A 19,863-nucleotide genomic window follows, 5' to 3' on the forward strand; every position below is an offset into this window, starting at 1 on the left:
GGGGGTCTTCCCCAGCCCTACTTAGAGATGGCAGGGATCGAACCTTCTGCACACAAAGCACATGCTCTTCCATTGTGAAGATCTTTTAGGAACATAGGAACCAGCTTTCTACTGAGTCAGATCATCTGGCTCTGTATTGTCTGCAGTGACTGGCAGAACCTCTTCAGGATTTCGGGCAGGCTTCCTCAGCCTTACTTGGAGATGCCGGGGATTGAACCCGGGACCTTCAGCATGCAAAGCAGGTGGTTTGCCACTGACCTGCAGCTCCCTCTTGATTTTGAGATGCTGTTTGGAAGCTTGTTTTAAGAACATAAGAAGAGCCCTGCTGGATCAGGCCCAAGGAGGCCCATCTAGTCCAGCATCCTGTTTCACACAGCGGCCCACCAGATGCCACTACAGGCAAGTATTGAGGGCATGCCCTCTCTCCTGCTCTTTACTCCCCTGCAACTGGTACTCAGAGGCATCCTACCTCTGAGGCTGGAGGTGGCCTGTAGCCCTCCAGCTAGTAGTCGTTGATAGACTTCTCCTCCATGAAGTTATCCAAACCCTTCTTAAAGCCATCCAGGTTGTTGGCTGTCACCACCTCTTGTGGCAGAGAATTCCACAGGTTGATTATGCGTTGCATGAAAAAGTACTTCTTATTTTATTTTATTTTATTTATTTATTTATTTATTTATTTATTTATGATTTGATTTGATTTGATTTGATTTGATTTGATTTGATTTGATTTGTATACCGCCCTTCCCAAAATGGCTCAGGGCGGTTCACAGCATGATAAAAACGATTAAAACAAGCTAACAATCAAAATCAAACTATTAAAACACAACAAAACCAATTAAGCAGCAAACTTCCATTTGTTGGTCCTAGATTTCCTGGCAATCAATTTCATGGTTCTAGTGTTATGTGAGAGGGAGAAGGATTTCTATCCACTTTCTCCACACCATGCATGATTTTATCGACTTCTATCATATCAGCTTTGGGGAAAGGGTCTTTCCCAGGCTCCATCCCTGTCCAAAACACTACCCTCGGTTCCTCTCCATCACCCATTTCCACTTCCTCCTCCTTTGCTTTCAAACTTCTAAGGTCCTTCATGGATAAACATCATCCGTCATTACCCAACAGAGTGATATTGTTGACTGTGCAACTTGTACCGTATAATTGCACGATGTGGAGACGGCTAAAGCTTTAGAGGTGAGGAGGCTGGGCGAACAGAAAACATCCTCTGGCAGGCAGCCTCCTCTCTGGAGCTTGTTTCGGTCTTCGAATCGGAAGGCGGTTTCGCAACCTCTCTAGGATTGCACGCAGGGCCATGAATGCGCCTCGTTCTTGACAGCATTTCCATAAGCAAAACAAGACACAAGGCAGATCCCGGCTCCAAAAGCTTACAGTCTACATTTCGTTTTGGAGGAGAAAGCAGAGCGATAGAAGGGATGAGAGAGTTGAGGGTCACAAGAAGTTACCGGGAGCGAAAGGCAGTTCTGCGTGTGTCAGCTTTGTTTCACTGTAGACCAGGGCTGCACAACGCCTACAGCAACGAGAAATATTTATATACCACTTTTCAACAAAAGTTCACAAAGCGGTTTACACAGAAAAATAACAACAACTAAAGATGGATCCCTGTCCCCAAAGGGCTCACAATTGAAAAAGAAACATAAGGTAGATAGACACCAGCAACAGCCACTGGAGGGATGCTGTGCTGGGGATGGATAGGGCCAGTTGCTCTCCCCCTGCTAAATATAAGAGAATCACCACTTTAAAAGGTGCCTCTTTGCTCAGTTAGCAGGGGGTTGGCCCTCCAGCTTTTGTGGATTGATTGAGTGCCGTCAAGTCGGTGTCGACTCTTAGGGACTACATAGATAGATTCTCTCCAGGATGATCGGTCTTCAGCTTGGCCTTTAAGGTCTCTCAGTGGTGCATTCATTGCAGACTTATTTATTGTTTGTTTATTATTGTATCTGTTTAGTATAGTTGTATACCACCCCAAACTCACATCCTGGGGTGCTTTACAGCAAATAGAACATAAAGTTAAGACAGTTAAAACATATCGGGTCCGTTTAAAAACAAATCCACAGCCCTGCAGAGCTTCAAATTCTGGAAAAGGCTGTCAGAGGCAGGAAGGCTCTTAGTTCATTTTGACAGCAAGCAAGCACATTCCAAAGCCTGGGGTGGCAGCAGAGAAAGCCCCTCCCTGAGTAGTCAGCAGAGGAGCTGGTGGCAACTGCAGTCAGGTCTCCCAGATTATGCACCCCAGATCACGGGCTTGGAAGCACCAAGGAAAACAGGCAGTGAATGAGACCATTGTGGCTGCAGGATGACTTTTTGCATTGAGGAAGGATTATCTGTAGCCGGCCACTGTTATGCTTATAATCAAAGAGTGGAGGCCATAGAGATGAACATAGGAAGCTGCCATACACTGAGTCAGACCCTTGGTCCATCTGGCTCAGTATTGTCTACCCAGACTGGCAGCGGCTTCTCCAAGGCTGCAGGCGGGAATCTCTCTCAGCCCTCTCTTGGAGATGCTGCCAGGGAGGGAACTTGGAGCCTTCTGCATGCAAACATGAAGGTGCTTTTCCCAGAGCAGCCCCATCCCCTAAGGGGAATATCTTAGTGCTCATATGTAGTCCCCCATTCAAATGCAAACCAGGGCAGACTCTGCTTGGCAATGGGGGCCATTCATGCTTGCTGCCACCAGACCAGCTCTCCTCCCATCACAGGCTGTGCCGGAGAGATGGAGGCACAAAGGTGACTCAAACCAGGAGGACCTGCAAGGCAAGAAGCCAGCCAAGCAAATTGCTCTGAAGCCACCTCAAGCAAATTAGTGTGGCCACATCCTGGCGGCGGGGGGGGGGGGGGGGGGGGGAGAAAACACCAGCATAACAACTTAGTCACCCTACTGAGCTCAACTAGGGAACATTCATTCCCAAAGCCCAACAGGTGACTCCTTTTAAGCATGGAAATAAAATCTGCCCAAGGCCAAGTATCTGCCACAGTACCTTTCTTCTGCACTGTCTCTAGTTCGTTTGTTTGCATTCAAAAGTCCTGAGCCGTGTACATGGTTATGTTTATACCCTGGCTAAGTGAGCCAAGGGGCACCTTTTAAAGTGGCGACTCTCTCATTTTTAGCAGGGGGAGAGCAACTGTCTCTGTCCAACCCCAGCACAGCATCCCTCCCATGGCTGTTGCTGGTATCTGACTTGTCTTTGATTTGTGAGAACCTTGGAGTCAGGAAAGCACCTTGTTTGTTTTTCAATGTACATTTTTTCCGTGTGTGTGTAGAAGAATGTAAGAACAGCCCTGCTGGATCAGGCCCAAGGCCCATCTAGTCCAGTGTCCTGTTTCAAACAGTGGCCCACCAGATGCTGCTGGGAGCCTACAGGCAGGAGTTGAGGGCAGGCCCTCCCTCCTGCTGTTACTCCCCTGCAACTGGTACTCGGAGGCATCCTGCCTCTGAGGCTGGTCTATAGCCCTCCGACTAGTAGCCATGGATAGACCTCTCCTCCATGAAGTTATCCAAACCCCTCTTGAAGCCATCCAGGTTGTTGGCTGTCACCACATCTTGTGGCAGAGAATTCCTCAAGTCGATTATGTGTTGTGTGAAAAAGTACTTCTGTTTGTTGGTCCTAGATTTCCCGGCAATCAATTTCGTGGAATGACCCCTGGTTCTAGTCTTATGGGAGAGGGAGAAGAATTTCTCCCTATCCACCTTCTCCACATGGTGCATGATTTTATAGACCTCTATCATGTCTCCCTGCAGTTGTCTTTTTTCTAAACTAAAAAGCCCCCGGTGTTGTAGCCTTGCCTCATAGGGAAGGTGCTCTAGGCCCCTGATCGTCTTGGTTGCCCTCTTCTGCACCTTTTCCAGTTCAGTTTTCTGTGTACTCTGAGTACTTTGTTGAAACGTGGTATATAAATATTTGTGCTAGTTTCCGTAGTAGTTTATTGGCCTTTTATGTGTCTCTTCTTTTGTCCAACCATAATATTAATGTTTCTATCAAGGTGGCAAAATTTTGTTACATCACAAGTTATGTAAAGAAGCAGTTGGTAAAATCATGCATGTCGGCTGTATTGTGTATTCTAAACTGTGTTCTGTAAGAAAGTATTAGCAAAACCACGATGGCTGAAGTTTATTACTTATCGTGTTATATTTCTGTCTGGTCAATGACTATAATAAAGATTCCATTCCATTCCTCACAACATCCCTGTGAGAGTAACACATATACTAAAGATATAGGTCAAATAACATGCCAGATCAGATCATAGTACAATTTTCTGATAAAAATTAATGTTATTTTTATGCAAATGAGAATATCTTGCATGAGAATTTTTTCCAAGTAAATCTTCCAGCAGTTTTCCCCATTCAGAATTTCCCAGCAAACCCACATCTTGAGGTTACTTGAAGATAGTGATCTCAGAACTGTGGTACATTCTCTGGTAACCTCTAGGCTTGACTACTGCAATGCGCTCTACATGGGGCTGCCTTTGCATGTAGTTAGGAAACTTCATTTGGTTCAGAATGCAGCAGCTAGATTGGTCTCCAGGATGTCTCGGAGAGACCATATTATGCCTATTTTAAAGCAATTGCATTGGCTACCAATAGGTCTCTGGGCAAAATGCAAAGTTCTGGATTACTTTTAAAGCCCTAAATGGCCTAGGACCGGGTTACCTGCTAAAGCGCCTCCTTCTGCAGGATCCCAGCTCATTTGGCGGTGACTCAGAAGCCGGCCTTCTCCTTCATTCCACTCCTGGCCTGTGGAACACACTCCCTATAGACATTCGTGGCTTAACATATTTTCCAGCCTTCAAAAGAGCACTCAAGACGCATTTTTTTAAGCCAAGCTTTTAGTAATCTCTGGATGTTTTCATCTTTTCAATTGCTGTTGTCACAGTTTGGGGTGTGTTTGGTTGTGGCTTTGGTGTTTATTTTTTGTGAACTGCCAAGAGCCTTTGGAGTCAGGCAGCATACCAATGAAATTGTTTCGATTGTTTTAATGTTGTTTTTAGAATATTGTTTTAAATTTTTTTAAATTGTTGTGTTTTAAATGTCTTGTTTTTGTTTTTAACTAATGTTTTACTTTGGTTTTTATCTTGGTCGTAGACGTACGTTTTGGGCGGTATAGAAATATGTCAAATAAATAAATAAATGTGACCGATCACTCTCTGGCCCTGACAAACATTTTTGCCGCCTTCTCTCTTCCAGCCCCAAAGCCAAAGGGGACCCTCCCGGAAGTGACTCAGCCCCCCACAAGTGAAAGGACTAGCCCCTCGCCTGCTGCAGTGCCCCTCGGAGGGGAGATGCCCACTCGCCGGAGTGACCAGTGCCCCCCTGCCCACCCGTCAGCGGCCACCCCTCCTCTGCCTGCTGCTCCTCCGACGGAAGCAACCCGGCCCACCCAGAAGGGCCACCCAAGTGTCGAGACAGCCACCGTGCCCTCAGCTGAAGCGAAGCCTGCCCCTCATCCTGACCGGGCCAGCCCCCTCTCTGCCCCCGCACTTCCTGCGGTGGAGACACTGCCCCCTAAGAGCGACCGCCCCCCGCCGATAGGGGCCCCCACCACGCCTCCCACAGAAGCCACAAGTCACCAAGAAAGTGCCCGGCCGCCCCCGAAGAGTGAGCAGCCTCCCTCTGGTGGACCAGGGCCTACGAGCCCCCGGACCAAACAAGGTAGGTTTGTGGTCCTTGTGTGGTGCCCAAAATGCTCAAGACTGGGCCGGTTGATGGGGGGAAACCGGCCAGGTAACAATCCTAGCCGTGCGTGACTTCTCTGAACTTTTTCTTCCAGCGGGGAGGGGGCAGATTAAGTTTCTGCGAGGGCTGGCGTGTAACAAAAATGGGTTGTGGCAATTGACCAGTCAGATATTGTCAAAGAATGGTCAAGGAGAGGAGAGCTGGTCTGGAGGCGGCAAGCATGAATTGTCCCCTTTGCTAAGCAGGGTCTGCCCTGGTTTGCATTGGAATGGGAGGCTACATGTGTGAGCACTGTAAGATGCTCCCTTTAAGGGATGGGCCCACTCTAAGAAGTAAGCACCTGCTTGCTTGCATGCAGAAGGTTCCAAGTTCCCTCCCTGGCAGCAGCTCCAAGATAGGGCTGAGAGAGACGCCTGCCTGCAACCTCGGAGAAGCCGCTGCCAGTCTGTGGAGACCATCCTGATCTAGATGGACCAAGGGTCTGACTCGGTAGAAAGCAGCTTCCTGTGTACCTCCGGAAGTGCTTTGAAAACATTACTTTTCTTTGCGCAATAAAGAAAGTATTTTGCTAATGAGCAGGTCTGATGCTTATGCTAATTACAAAACAAATTAGCTAGCTGTTATTGTGAAAACAAGGGCTGAGGTCCTGACTAATGCTGCAGTTACGCCAGGATTTTGCGCTAAGACAAGGACCTTCATGATTTTTCAAGCAGGGGCCACTTGGGCAAAAACTCTTCCGTGTGGAGAGCCATTTCTCATCATGCTGACCAATGCACAGGACTGCGCTTTTCTCTGTGCTGGGCGGGCCCTTTAAGAGAGACCGAGCTCTCAAGAGGGAAGAACTGGGAAGGGCTACACTTCCCAGCACTCGGTGGCACATGCCTTCCAAGATGGTTCAGGGATTCAAATGGGCTCCATTTCCCTTGAAGGCACTGGGCAAGTGCAGCATTGCACAGCCAGAACAGTTGCCTTTGCATGATGCCAGGGGGACTGTGGAGAGGATTCCTAGGGACATAGGAAGGTGCCAAACTGAGTCAGACCATTTCTCCATCTAGCTCAGTACTGTCTTCCCAGACTGGCAGCAGCTTCTCCAAGGTTGCAGGCAGGAATCTCTCTCAGCCAGGGAGGGAACTGGGAACCTTCTGCTCTTCCCAGAGCAGTCCGATCCCCTAAGGCAGGCCTGCTCCACTTCGGCCCTCCTGCAGATTTTGGCCTGCAATTCCCATAATCCCAATTCCCTGGCTGTTGGCCACTGTGACTGGGGATTGTGGGAGTTGTCGTCCAAAACAGCTGGGGGGGGGGGGGTTGAGCAGGCCTGCCCTAAGGGGAACATCTTCCAGTGCTCACTTGTAGTCTCCCATTCAGATGCAAACCAGGGCAGACTCTGCTTAGCAAAGGCAACAGTTCGTGCTGGCTAAGACAGGACCAGCTCTCCTCCTTTGACACAGGCCCAATAAAAAAATCGGCCGAGGAACTGAACTGAGGATTGACAGGAACCCCGATGGGCCCCTAGGCCGTACAGGGGAGAGCTCTGCAGCCTGTGACCCACTTCCTCTGTTCTGCAAGGAAATTCTGTGCAATAGAAGTTCTGTTGTTCTCCTGTTCAAGCGTGCATTTCCAGAAATCCCCATAATTTAGGGCAGCCACGCAGTTCTCTTGCACTAGCCCAGCTTGAGATTTCAGCCAGCACATTGATCTTCTACGGGCAGCCAGAACATGGAGTGGAAGGGAACTTCCTGGTCCTTTTAGCCAGAAAGAAAGTCGTCATGGGTGGGTCTAAACAAATGTTGATGCCTTGCATTCATTCCTGTTCCTCTTTGGAGGTGTCTGCAATCGCACCGAAGGGAGAAGTCTTTATATGCCTTTGAGACGACTCTTCACCCCTACCCTTACTAACAAATAATGCCATAATAAAGGTTTTTTTTAAAGGTGCACGGCCACCCACCCTTTTGGCTTCAAGGAATATTTGGCAATGTCTGACCGGCCGGTTATCTGCCAAGCTTTTATCTCTAAAAACAAGCAAAATGCTCACCAGTGTGATGGCTGGGGTGTGCACAGAGGACAGGGCATCCAGCATAGCGTAGTGGTTAGAGTGCTGGACTAGGACCGGGAAGACCCAAGTTCGAATCCCCATTCAACCCTGAAACTCACTCTGGGTGACTCTGGGCCAGTCATGTCTCTCGCCGCCTAACCTCGCAGGCTTATCAGCTGCTCTCAGCTGCCGCCACCGCCAGCAATCTGCCTCCTTTTGCCGTCCACAACACAGTCTAATGATGTCCCTACACTGGCCCCTGTTCTCGCTGGGATGGGCTCACGATGGGGTGGCGGCATCATTAGGCTGTGGTAGCAGTGGCAGTGAGTGGGGGCCATGGAGGCCAGCGGCAGGCGGGGAGACAGTGCCAGAAATCTAGCTCCCAACATCACTACGCCACTGTTCTCTGTAAGAGGGATTCCCAGATGTCCTTGACTACAGCCCCCATAATCCCCAGCCAAAGACCATTGCAGCTGGGGTTGATGGGAGTTGTAGTCAGCAACGTAGGAACACAGGAAGCTGCCTTATACTGAGTCTGACCCTTGGTCCATCTAGCTCAGTATTGTCTACCCAGACTGGCAGCGGCTTCTCCAAGGTTGCAGGCAGGAGTCTCTCTCTCTCTCTCACCCCTACCTTGGAGCTGCTGCCAGGGAGGGAACTTGGAACCTTCGGCAATCAAGCATGCAAATGCTCTTCCCAGAGCGGCCTCATCCCCTAAGCGGAATCTCTTACAGTGCTCTCATGTAGTCTCTCCTTCAAATGCAAATCAGGGTGGACCCTGCTTAGCAAAGGGGACAGTTCATGCTTGCTACCACAAGACCAGCTCTCCACCAATGTTTGACAGTCCCCCTGTATGAAACACTGGCAGCCAGGAATCCACAGTTCTGCTTACCATGGCGAGCCTTCTGCTGGTCTCTGGAGAGCACGATGCGTTCCCAGCCTTCGTCTCAGTCCTGGAGTGGAGGCATGTGGACTGTCCTCTCTCTGTCTTCAGAGGTGCTTGGAGCCGCTCTGAAGGAGAACACAAGGGCCCCTTCACCACCTCCAAGGTCAGGAGAAAGGTTGGGCTTGTTTTGATGCTGTCCTTGCCTAGTGGTGAATAACAACCATAAGCAAGAAAAATAGCAGATTGCACTTTGTGGGGCGATTGGGGTCAAGAAATTTGGTTCAAGAAAAGATTATTTATTATTATTATTACATTTATATCCCGCTCTTCCTCCAAGGAGCCCAGAGCGGTGTACTACATACTTGAGTTTCTCTTTAACAACAATCCTGTGAAGTAGATGAGGCTGAGAGAGAAGTGACTGGCCCAGAGTCACCCAGCTAGTTTTTATGGCTGAATGGGGATTTGAACTCGGGTCTCCCTGGTCCTAGTCCAGCACTCTAACCACTACACCACGCCTGAATCCTATCCTGGAGCTGGAGAGGGGAACAAGGGATTGTTCTGGACCTCACGCTGAAATTCTGAGGCACAGTGCAAGGTTAGCAATTTCTGGGCTGCTGCTGGTGAATCAGTCAATCAATCAATCAATCAGATTTGCACACCGCCCCAAACTTTCCTCTCTGGGCAGTTAACAATAACACAACAAGTTAAAACATACATAAAACCCCAAAACAATTTAAACAATTTAAAAAGTCAAAACAGATTAAAACCTAAAAATTTAAAAAGCCGAAAAAACTTGGGTGAAGAGGTGGGTTTTCAAATGCTTTTTAAAAATTGCCAGAGATGGGAGTGCATTCCACAATCTCAGGGCAGCAACCAAGAAGGACATATGAAAGACAGAGTATATGAACATGGTTTCAAAAGAATGGAAAATCTTAACACAGCACAAATTATCCTTACATATTAAAGCAGCTTTGAGTGTAATTTAGAAAAGTTAGTTTTTAGAAAGGTGGATTCCTTTTCTTCTTTTCATTGACCATTCTAAGCCCACTTAGACTAGGCCAGAGCAGTTGTTTGTTATGTGAAACGTTTAAGTTTAAAATATATGGATATTTTCTGTGCCCTCTTTGATATTAATAGTGCTGAATGTTGTTTGTATTTTGTTTGCTAGTTTTATGTCGACGCATTGTTTATATGATTGCTTTGTGTGTCTTAAATGAAAAAATGGAAACTGACCAGCGTTTAAAAGGAGGCAGAGAGAATGTCAAAGCAAAGGCTAACCTAGGACTGATTCCCTGACCTTCCAGGGAAGCCCAAGCCAGAGTTATAGGGAACTGTAGGGGGATTGCCCCACGGCCTGCAGCTGAGGGGGCACAGTGCCGTAGGGCATGATCTGGGGCACATGTTGCAGCCACCAAGCTGAAGGTAAGCCGGTCTAGTCTGGTCAGTGCCTGGAGAAGAGACTGCCTAGGAGCCCCATGACGAAGAAAGGCTAGATATGAATATAATAAAAAAATAAAGAGGGCTGGCCCCACTGATTTGGTACTGCAGAGAAGGTGTGGTGCTGGGCATGCTCACAATCTCATGTTAAACAGCATACTTCGAACTCCCCCACTGCACGGCTCTGCCATGCCTTTCACAGCACCAGATGAATTTTATTTATGTTTGCATTTATAATCCACTCTTCCTCCAAGGAGCTCAGAGCAGTGTGCGTTCTTATGTAGTTGTGGTCCATGTGCTATTTTTCTCTTTCTCTCTATTAACTGAACAAAAGAGTCACCTTTTACAGTGGTGATTCTCTTTATTGAGCAGGGGGAGAGCAACTGGCCCTCTCCATCCCTGGCACAGCATCCCTCCAATGGCTGTTGCTGGTGTCTATCTTATGTTTCTTTTGAGATGTTGAGCCCTTTGGAGATAGGGAGCTTCATTCATTCATTCATTTATAAGTCGCTTTGGGAACTCTTGTTGAAAAGCAGTATATAAATATTCACCATATTTATATTCTCTTTCTTTGCCTTAAATTAATTAGGTGATGGTGGCAGTGTTCCGTGATGCCAAGGATAGCATTCCTCTGCTGGCTGAACCACTTTGTGAACTTTCTGTTGAAAACCCGTATAGAAATATTCTAAAAATAAACTCACTTAAGGTCAGGGTTGCGGAGGACCCACCGGCTGAGGACCACTGATTCAAAAGCCCGGCACGGCTGTTTTTTGCTAGCATTGCAGGATGGCCGTGAGTTTCTCAGACGGACTTTCTCCTTTTCTCTCTTCCCTGCAGATACGCAGAAGGCTCAAGCCAGGCACAAGTTGGCCCGGGAGAGGCGGGAGGAACGTGCCAAGCATCTAGGTAAGGAGCACAGAGGACATGCCTCTGGCTTGGCAGACAGAGCTTGAAAAAGATGCTGGTCTTTGGTCAGCAGCATGTATGTCCCACTAGAGGGGGTCTAACGTCCTCCCCCTCTGAAGGAGCAAGAAACCTCACCCCAGTTCCTAGAAGACCACGCCCCAAACAAAGGAACTTGGTTAAAAGAAGGCCTGGGTTCCATTCTTGATGGGGAAAGTGTGTCTCCTTGTCTTCTGCCTGCATCTTGGCACTTCCCCGAGTCACTGAGGAGATGATGGGACCAAGCCAGCCCTGTCTTGAGGCAGAGTGAGGCGGCTCCTGTGAGGAAATTCCTTTTATGTTTACAAAATTGTGCGATGGAAGGAGATCATCATCTTCATGTGATTGGGTGCACAGGTGTTTTAGGTTTGGTTTGTGATGTATAGCAGCTTTCTTCCAAAATCTGAACTCAAGGTGGCTTGCAACCCAAACCACCAGGGTGTTAAAGTTACAAGCTGACACGATGCGCAGCATTTCGGTTGTGTAATGCAGCACCCCTTGGCTGCTACAAAGTCAGGAAATCCGCCGAGGCACTGCTAGCACAATTGCCCGTTCTTAACAGCGCTGGGACTGCTTTCTGAGTCTGCGTCAGACCCAGGGCTCAGCGTTCTAGATCAGGGTTTCTTAACCTTGGGCCCTCAGATGTTGTTGGACTACAACTCCTGTCATCCTCCGCCACAAAGGCCATGTCTGGGGATGATGGGAGTTGTAGTCCCACAACATCTGGAGGCCCAAGGTCAAGAAACCCTGTTCTAGATCTTTAATGTTGTGCGTGACCTCAGCCACAACTTACAATAAAAATAAAATAAAATAACCACAACTGGCCACTTAAAACAGACACAACTAATGGTAACAGAAAATATGGTACATGTATATGCGTTTTGGTAAAATGCATGGTGATCGTTATGGGAGGAGAATTGGCCCTGGGGTGGCAAGCATGGATTGCCCCCTTGGCTAAGCAGAGCCTGCCCTGGTTTGCATTTGAATGGGAGAATTGCTGCCAGTCTGGGTAGACAAGACTGAGCTAGAAGGACCAATGGTCTGACTTGACGGAAGGCAGCTTCCTACGTTCCTGGTTTCCTGCCTGAGAAGATCCCTCCCCCTCGCAGGACATTGGCGGCAGCCCCTCCTTTTGCTGGGCGCCTCTCTCCAGCCTTGATCCACCCCCACCCTGTGGCTGCTGCTAAATCACTTTCCACCCTCATTCCTCCATTGTTTGGCCTGAATGTGTTTTTAGGCCAGCCTCCCGCTCCTTTTGTGCCTGGACCGGCCTGCATCTCCCCCCCCCCCCCCGCCTTTCCCCTGCTCGTATCCTGCCCCACAAAGTTGTTTTGGGTCTCCCCCTCCCCCTGCCTGCTGTCGGCAGCTATGGGGTCTGTTCCTGAAGCTGGAGGTTCAGTTAATGCAACCCACACATCGGGCTATAAAGACATAAGAACAGCCCTGCTGGATCAGGCCCAAGGAGGCCTGTCTAGTCCAGCATCCTGTTTCACACAGTGGCCCACCAGATGCCTCCGAGAAGCCCACAGGCAAGAGGTGTTAAATCAGTACATCTGTTGGGTGTGTCGATTCAAGGACCTGGCTAAAAAGAGGCTCCCAATTAATTTTCCAGGTGGCAAGCAAAGTCCTGAGAGCAAGGGTTCTCCAAATGGGGTCCCCAGATGTTGTTGGACTACAGCTCCCTTCGGCTGTTGTGGTTGGGAATGATGGGAGTTGTAGTCCGACATTTGGGGATGGTCAACACATGCACCATCTGTGAAGAGCAGGGCTGCTTAGCTTCGGCCCTCCTGCAGATGTTGACCTACAACTCCCATCATCCCTGGCTAGTGGCCACTATGGCTGGGGGTTATGGGAGTTGTAGGTCAACATCTGCAGGGGGGGGCGCTAAGCTGAGTAGGCCTGGTGTACGGTGTATGCACGTACAAATCTGTACACACTTCTAGTTGTGCACTCGTGACATTGAACGTTCTTACAGCAGGACACTTCCTCTCTGTAGCCTGTGTTTCGGGGATGGCGTGTCCGGGTTCCCGTCTAAAATGCGCAGCCATGCACACAACAGTGCCAATTAACTTGACTAGCAAGCCAGAGGTTGCCGGTTCGAATCCCCACTGGTATGTTTCCCAGACTATGGGAAACACCTCTATCAGGCAGCAGAGATCTAGGAAGGTGCTGAAAGGCATCATCTCATGCTGCGTGGGAGGAGGCAATGGCAAGCCCCTCCTGTATTCTACCCAAGACAACCACATGACTCCGTGGTCGCCAGGAGTCGACACCGACTCGACGGCGCCCTTTACCTCCTCTCCGTTGCGATGTAATGTGACCCAGGAGCAAGGGTGTGCGCTCGGCCCAACCCGCGTCTTCCTTTTCCTCCCCGGTTTCCTTCCCCAGCTGCCAAGCGGGCCCTATGGCTGGAGAAGGAGGAGAAGGCCCGCGTGCTCCGCGAGAAGCAGTTGGAGGAGCGGCGGCGGCGGCTGGAAGAGCAGCGGGTCCGGACCGAGAAGCGCCGCGCTGCCCTGGAAGAGCGCCAGCGGCAAAAGTTGGAGAGGAACAAGGTGCGTTGGGACGGGATGACAGCTCCCAGCATCCCCAGCTATGATGGCCCAAAGCTGGGAATTGCGGGAGTTGGCATCAACCACATCTGGGACTCCCTGTGACAAGGAGCACTGGATGCAAGCAGACAGGGAAGATAGGTAATCGGGAGCCGGGAGTAGGGTATGCCAAGAGGAAGGCCGGGGCGCAGTGGGGCAGATGGGGAGGCAAATGCCAGTCACCAGAAAACTGGATCGCACAGAGCGGGCATAGCCAACTGGAGGCTCGCCATCTGTTGTTGGACTACAACTCCCATCACCCCCTGCTGCACTTTACCACAGCGGGGGTGGGTGGGAGTTGTAGTCCAACAACAGATGGAGAGCCTCTGGTTGGTCTCTCTCACCCTATGCAGTTTAATGCAGCAGGGGGGTGATGGGAGTTGTAGTCAATCAACCACTGGAGGGTTGGCCTCCTTCACTCCATGCCATTTATTGCAGCTTGGGATGATGGGAGTTGTAAGCCGACTGACAAATGGAGATCCTCAGGCTGGCCACCGCTGCTCTATGTGATTTATTGCAGCAGAGTATGATGGGGGTTTTAGTCCAACAACAGATGGAGAGCTTCAGGTTGGTCACTCCTGCTCTATAAATTTTTAATACAGCGGGGGATGATGGGATTTGTAGTCCATCAACAGATGGGAGGCGGGCCTCCTCCACTCTGTGCCATTTATTGCAGCAGGGGATGACGGGAGCTGTAGTCCATCCAAAGATGGAGAGCCTCAGGTAGGCCACCGCTGCTGTATGTGATTTATTGCGGCAGAGCATGGTGGGAGTTGTAGTCCAACAATAGATGGAGAGCCACCCCGGCACAGCGGAAAAAAGAGCACAGAATGTGCAGAGGGGTTTGTCCGTAGTGGTTTCTTCTGGAGCCTGGTTATACAGTACCAAATGTGCATTCTTGAAAATCAATGGTTTTTCTAGTGTGTGTGTGTGTGTGTGTGTGTGTGTGTGTGTGTGTGTGGTCAAATTCTAGCCTTTTCTGTTGTGGTCTGCACCCTGGAGATCTGAGCTCCATTCCTTGCTCAGTTTTGAACCGGTCAGCATGTCACAGCCTCAGAGCCTTGACATGAAAAAATTAGTGTGTTGAAGAACTGGGTTGGCTGATTCCTAGGATGGTTGTGCTGTTAAGGAGCAAACCTCAGGCTATTAAACACTTTGAATGTGCTAGCTAGAGAACTCATAAATAATAATAAAAATGTACAAGCTAAATTGTAAATCAGTGAAAAGAAACCAGTGATTTGATGGACATTCCTGGCGTTCTCCTTTACAGGCTCTTTTACTTCTCTGGGTTTTGTTTGAGTTGTGGTTTTATTGCTGTGATTGAGGCTATGGACCTCTTGAAGCTCTCCTCAAGATCAGTGAGGAGGGTCTGCAGGGAGAGAGGGCTTAGCCCATTCTCCCCACAGATCATCGCACTCATAGTCCCAGGATCCCCTGTGTGGGTGCGAAGAGGTTCAAGAAGTGGGCGGTTCGAAGTTCGAATGCAGGGGGGGGGTTGCACTTTAAGGGCAGGGGAGGGTGCACTTACCCCTCCCTCCGCTTCCCCCCCGCCAACACCCGGTTTTCCTCAAGTCCTACGGGGTGGCAGCGTAATTCCCAGCCGCCCCGTTCACTCTTCGGCCGGAAGTGGCCAGAAGTAGCTGGCGTGCATGCGCCCAGCGGGTGGGCGTGCGGGCGCTTGCGACGTGTGTGTGCTCACCGGGCGCACACGCACCAGCTACTTCCCGCCGAAGAGTGAACGGGGCGGCAGGGAAGTACGCCCCCCGCCCGTAGGACTTGAGAAAAACTGGGCGTCGGCGGGGGATACGCGGAGGGAGAGGTAAGTGCACCCTCCCCCGCCCTTAAAGGGCAACCCCCACGCCACCATTGAGCCACCCGATGTGGTTCCGTGCACATCCCTACTAAAAAGCAGAAGGTTGCTGGTTCAACTCCCCGCTGGTATGTTTCCCAGACTAGGGGAAAGACCTATATTGGGCAGCAGCGATATAGGGAGATGCTGAAAGGCATCTCATTTCATACTGCATGGGAGGAGGCAATGGTCAACCCCTCCTGTATTCTACCAAAAGAAAACCACAGGGCTCCGTGGGCACCAGGAGTCGGAATCGACTTGACGGCACACTTTTACTTACTTGAAAAGCCAGGAGGGAGGCTCCCTCCTGAGCAGCAGCGGAGTGAGGCAGGGAGGAGGTGAGGACAGAGCATCCTGAGGGTGGAGGAGGAAGAAGGCCAGAGATCAGCTGGGAGGTGGGCCCTACGCACTCCACTACGCACTCCACCCAGGATGCTGTGGTGCCCCCAAAGAATTGGCGTCCTAGGCGACTACTTAGGTCTGCTAGTGGATGGCTCTGCCCTGAGTTGGAGACGTCTGTGTCCAGGCAGATTGTTATAGGAAAAGGCAGTTCTCCTCCCAGCCTTTGGAATGGGTTGAATTTGGGATCTAAAACAAAGAACAGATGTCCTTTTTGAGAGGAGAGCTGGTCTGGTGGTAGCAAGCATGACGACTTGTCCCCTTAGCTAAGCAGGGTCTGCCCTGGTTTGCATATGAATGGGAGACAAGAAGTGTGAGCGCTGTAAGAGATTCCCCTCAGGGGATGGAGCCGCTCTGGGAAGAGCAGAAGGTTCCAAGTTCCCTCCCTGGCAACTCCAAGATGTTCCTGTGATCTTCTCGCAGACTGAACCTCAACCCTTTTCTAGACTCTCTTCACCTCCAAGGTTCCGGGATGGCTGATGGGAGTTTAGTATCTCTGCCGTCCCCACCACTTTCTCCTTCCTGACTTGTCCTCTTCTCTTCCCCTTCAGGAGCGCTACGAAGCTGCCATTCAGCGTTCAGCAAAGAAAACTTGGGCTGAAATCCGGCAGCAGCGGTGGTCTTGGGCTGGTGCATTGCACCAGGGCTCTCCCGCTCACAAGGATGGTGAGTTTTGAACACTTGCATGGGCTCTCTCTGGTACATTTGGTGCGTCTGTGTGCATTGGGGCGTTGCTAGTGTGCGCATGTGGGCCAGGGCGAGCTCAGGAGTTGCGCATGGTGGCGGGGGGCATGAGGGAACTTGGTGCTTTGGCACGGTTGGGCAGTTTCGCACGTGCATGCATCCGGCTAAGGAGCAGCATTCGCACCCTGATCTGCAAGCGGAGACCAATTGCAGACCAACCTGTTTGCATGGGGATGGGGGAGCTTTCCTGTGTAGTTTCCTGTTTTGGATGGGCTGCCCGAAACGTAATCCAGTGTGAGCAGGCTGCTGTCTGTTGGATTCTCCGGTGTGGTGACTCCGTGGTGCTCTCTTTTCCCTGCTTTCTGTAGCTACTTTTCTCCACCGTTTGCTTCTGCGGTCATGCTAGGTGGGACGCTGGAGCCTTCAAGAGGGTGACCCCACTTGGGCACAGTTGGGAAGTGATCAGTAGACAACTGATTCCATTCGCAGGCGCTGCCTTCGCAGCCTCGATGTCTGTGAGAGCATCTGCAAATCCAGGGCGCAATCAGAGAGCGGCTCAGTATCCAGCATGGAATGTTACATCCCAAGCGTCTGAGATCCTGTTTGTTTTCAGAGGGTTTCTAGCTCTCATTGTTTTAGAGAAACGTTTGGAAATCTATATGCAGTTTATGGGACAGGCCTGGAAGTGCACGAGCAGGGAAAGTTGTCCAGTAGATAAGGACAAGGCAGTAATGTAGGCTTATTGAATCATTTCCTGTCGTCTGTGGTGAGTTGCAGTTTCCTCCAGGCGACCAGGCGAGGATGCTTGACAGCAGGTGCCTTTATTTTCTTTTAGAACACAAATGACTGGCATGGCCAGGATGTGCTAGCTTTGCACATAGCTAGTATGTGGAAGCAGCAAGTTAGAAAAAAGTTTGTGGACTAGTAACTTTTGGACGCATTTACAAGGCTGATCTTTGGTGCTGATCTTTAAAGACCTTAAAACAGCCTTGAGTAACACGTTGTTTTTGGACTACATCTCCCCTCATCCCCAGCCACAATGGCCAAAGGCTGGGGGTGCTGGGCATTGTAGTTCAAAAATAAGTTCCCAGACTGAATGATGATGATGATGATAATTAATAATAATAATAAAAATTAAAAATAATACATGCTTAGTATTTATATGGTACTTTTTAGAATATCCAAAGCACTCCACATACATTTTGGCTTGGTCACACAGTCATTAATTGGGTAGGGAAAGTGGGAGATGTTCACACTCCCGATTTTTTACTGTCTGCGAGGGAAGAACGAGGTGGGAGGTGCCAACAGTGATCATCAGCTAGCAACTCGCTGGGTAAGACACCATGCATACTTTTTAAAACGTCTATCATGTCCGTCCTAACCCACCTTTTTTCTAAACAAAAAAGCCCCAGATGTTGTAGCCTTGCCTCGTAAGGAAGGTGCTCCAGCCTCCTGGGTCTGTTTCCTGTCTTACTGTCTGGCCTCCAACTTGTATTCAGCCTGGACATCAAGATTTCAAGAACGTGTCTTGGGATTCTGGGACCTGTTGTTTAAAATTTCCTATTAAGCCTGCAGTCTTACACACACCTGCCATGGAAGTAAATAAAATGGAATTCAGCGTGGCTTACTTCTGAGTAAACCTGGAACAGGATTGGGCTGTCAGTTTGGACTTAAACCTTCTTCTACTGCTGCTGGGATGCAGAAGGGGCAATTCCAAGGGTTACGGAATCAGGCATGTTATTGCTTTTTCCATTACTATAGTCATTAGTGGATTTTCAGGTTGGTATTATACATAGCCACTGTTGAGAGGCGTGAGGAGAAACATTAAAATCCTCGCACAGCAGAGTATGCTCTGGTGGTAGAGACGTTCAGCCCAAGAGATTATCTGGAGACTGTAGGTTGAGTTCACAAAACAAATAAACATTTATTAAGAAACTCAAACATCACATACTGAGAGAGAGAGCCATTGAACAACAGACTCAAACAGGCACTACCTTCAGCAACAGCTGAACAGTTCTAACTGACTCTGAATGACCAAGAGAGACCTGTTAACATGACTCATCATGCCTCTAGTGGCCAGAAGAGGTTACTGCGGAGCTGAGAGCAACACTTTAGAATTCTCACTTCTAACAATCACATCTCCTACTATAAGGCCATACAACACCCTTATAGACCAGTGATCTTTGCTATTTTTTGGGGGGGGAGGCACTTTGGCAAAAAAAGACCTTTAATGTGAGCGGTATTTCCCACTGTGCTGACCTCTGCACAGTACTGGGCTTTTCTCTGTGCTGGGAGGGCCCTTTAAGAGAGGCAGAGAGCCCTCTCTCAAGAGCTCTAGGAGAAAAGCAGGGGGATGGTCTACACTTCCCAGGACTCTTTGCACGCTTTCCAAGGTGATGCAGGGGCTCAAGGGGGTTCCATTCCCCTTACAGAAGCCCCGGGCCCCAGTGCAGGGCAGGGCACAGCACTGCATGGTGGGAATGGTCACCTCTGCATGGTGCCAGGCGGAATGTGCCAAGGAGTCCGCTTCATCCAAATCTTCATGCACAATTAGTCAGGAAGCCGGGCTTATGGTTGATGAGGGCCACCTCTGGCCACTGGCCCTTATAATGAAGAACACCGTTACCGATAGTGCCTGAACCATGCAAAATACATCAGTAACAGAATCAGAATTTTTGGACATTGCTTCCATTTCATCCCTTTGCCACATATTAGACACTATCTCTAACATTTAAGGGTTTTGTATAAAAAGATAGCCAGCGGGCATATATAATATCAACGTGAAAATTTGCTTATGGCTACAGTTATGGGGAAAGTGGCAACATGATGCCTGATTCCGTTACCCTTGGGATTGCCCGAAGGTCTTCCTATCTCTCCAGATGGGGCATTGTGTGGGGGCACAGAGGAGAGCCAGTGCACTCCCTGAAGCCCTGCAGACCCCTGGTCCTGCCAGGCTGCTTCCTGCCCAGGCACGGCTGCCCTTCGGTCACCGCTGGCACCTCCAGTTGAGCCACATCGGAATCAGCGCATTGGCAGGGACACAGTTTTGCACTAGTGCTGGCAAATCTGCACCCGCCAAGACCACCCCCCCGGCCCCGCCTTTCCTGCTTCCCCCACTGCATGACCTTTGCCACTGCATGCCCGCATGCCGGTCGGATCCCAACCCACCGCCCCTAATGCCCATGTGTCTTTTCCCTCTCGTAGGTGCAAGCAGGTGCTCCCTCTCTGCCGTAAATCTCCCCAAACATGTGGACTCTATAATCAACAAACGCCTCTCCAAATCCTCCGCCACCCTCTGGAACTCACCCAGTAGAAGTAAGAGACCCCAGGGGGCGCCCGGCAGGGAGAGGGAGGGGAGGG

The 19,863-nt window shown here is 49.8% G+C and overlaps 1 protein-coding gene across 4 annotated transcripts in view; it reads left to right on the forward strand.

Annotated features, from left to right (window-relative positions):
• Positions 1 to 19,863, forward strand: part of MAP7D1 (MAP7 domain containing 1) — an 86,934-nt gene that overhangs the window by 45,598 nt on the left and 21,473 nt on the right. For 2 of the 4 annotated variants that reach the window (XM_053268351.1, XM_053268350.1), the window contains exons 2-6: positions 5,198 to 5,662; positions 10,879 to 10,947; positions 13,372 to 13,535; positions 16,371 to 16,485; positions 19,708 to 19,818. In XM_053268351.1, coding sequence (XP_053124326.1) covers positions 5,198 to 5,662; positions 10,879 to 10,947; positions 13,372 to 13,535; positions 16,371 to 16,485; positions 19,708 to 19,818 — 924 coding nt within the window. The remainder of the gene's footprint in view (positions 1 to 5,197; positions 5,663 to 10,878; positions 10,948 to 13,371; positions 13,536 to 16,370; positions 16,486 to 19,707; positions 19,819 to 19,863) is intronic. The other 2 variants (XM_053268353.1, XM_053268352.1) reach the window with 1 other exon arrangement.

Source organism: Hemicordylus capensis, chromosome 7, assembly GCF_027244095.1.
Source record: "Hemicordylus capensis ecotype Gifberg chromosome 7, rHemCap1.1.pri, whole genome shotgun sequence".
NCBI classification, from domain to species: Eukaryota; Metazoa; Chordata; class Lepidosauria; order Squamata; family Cordylidae; genus Hemicordylus; species Hemicordylus capensis.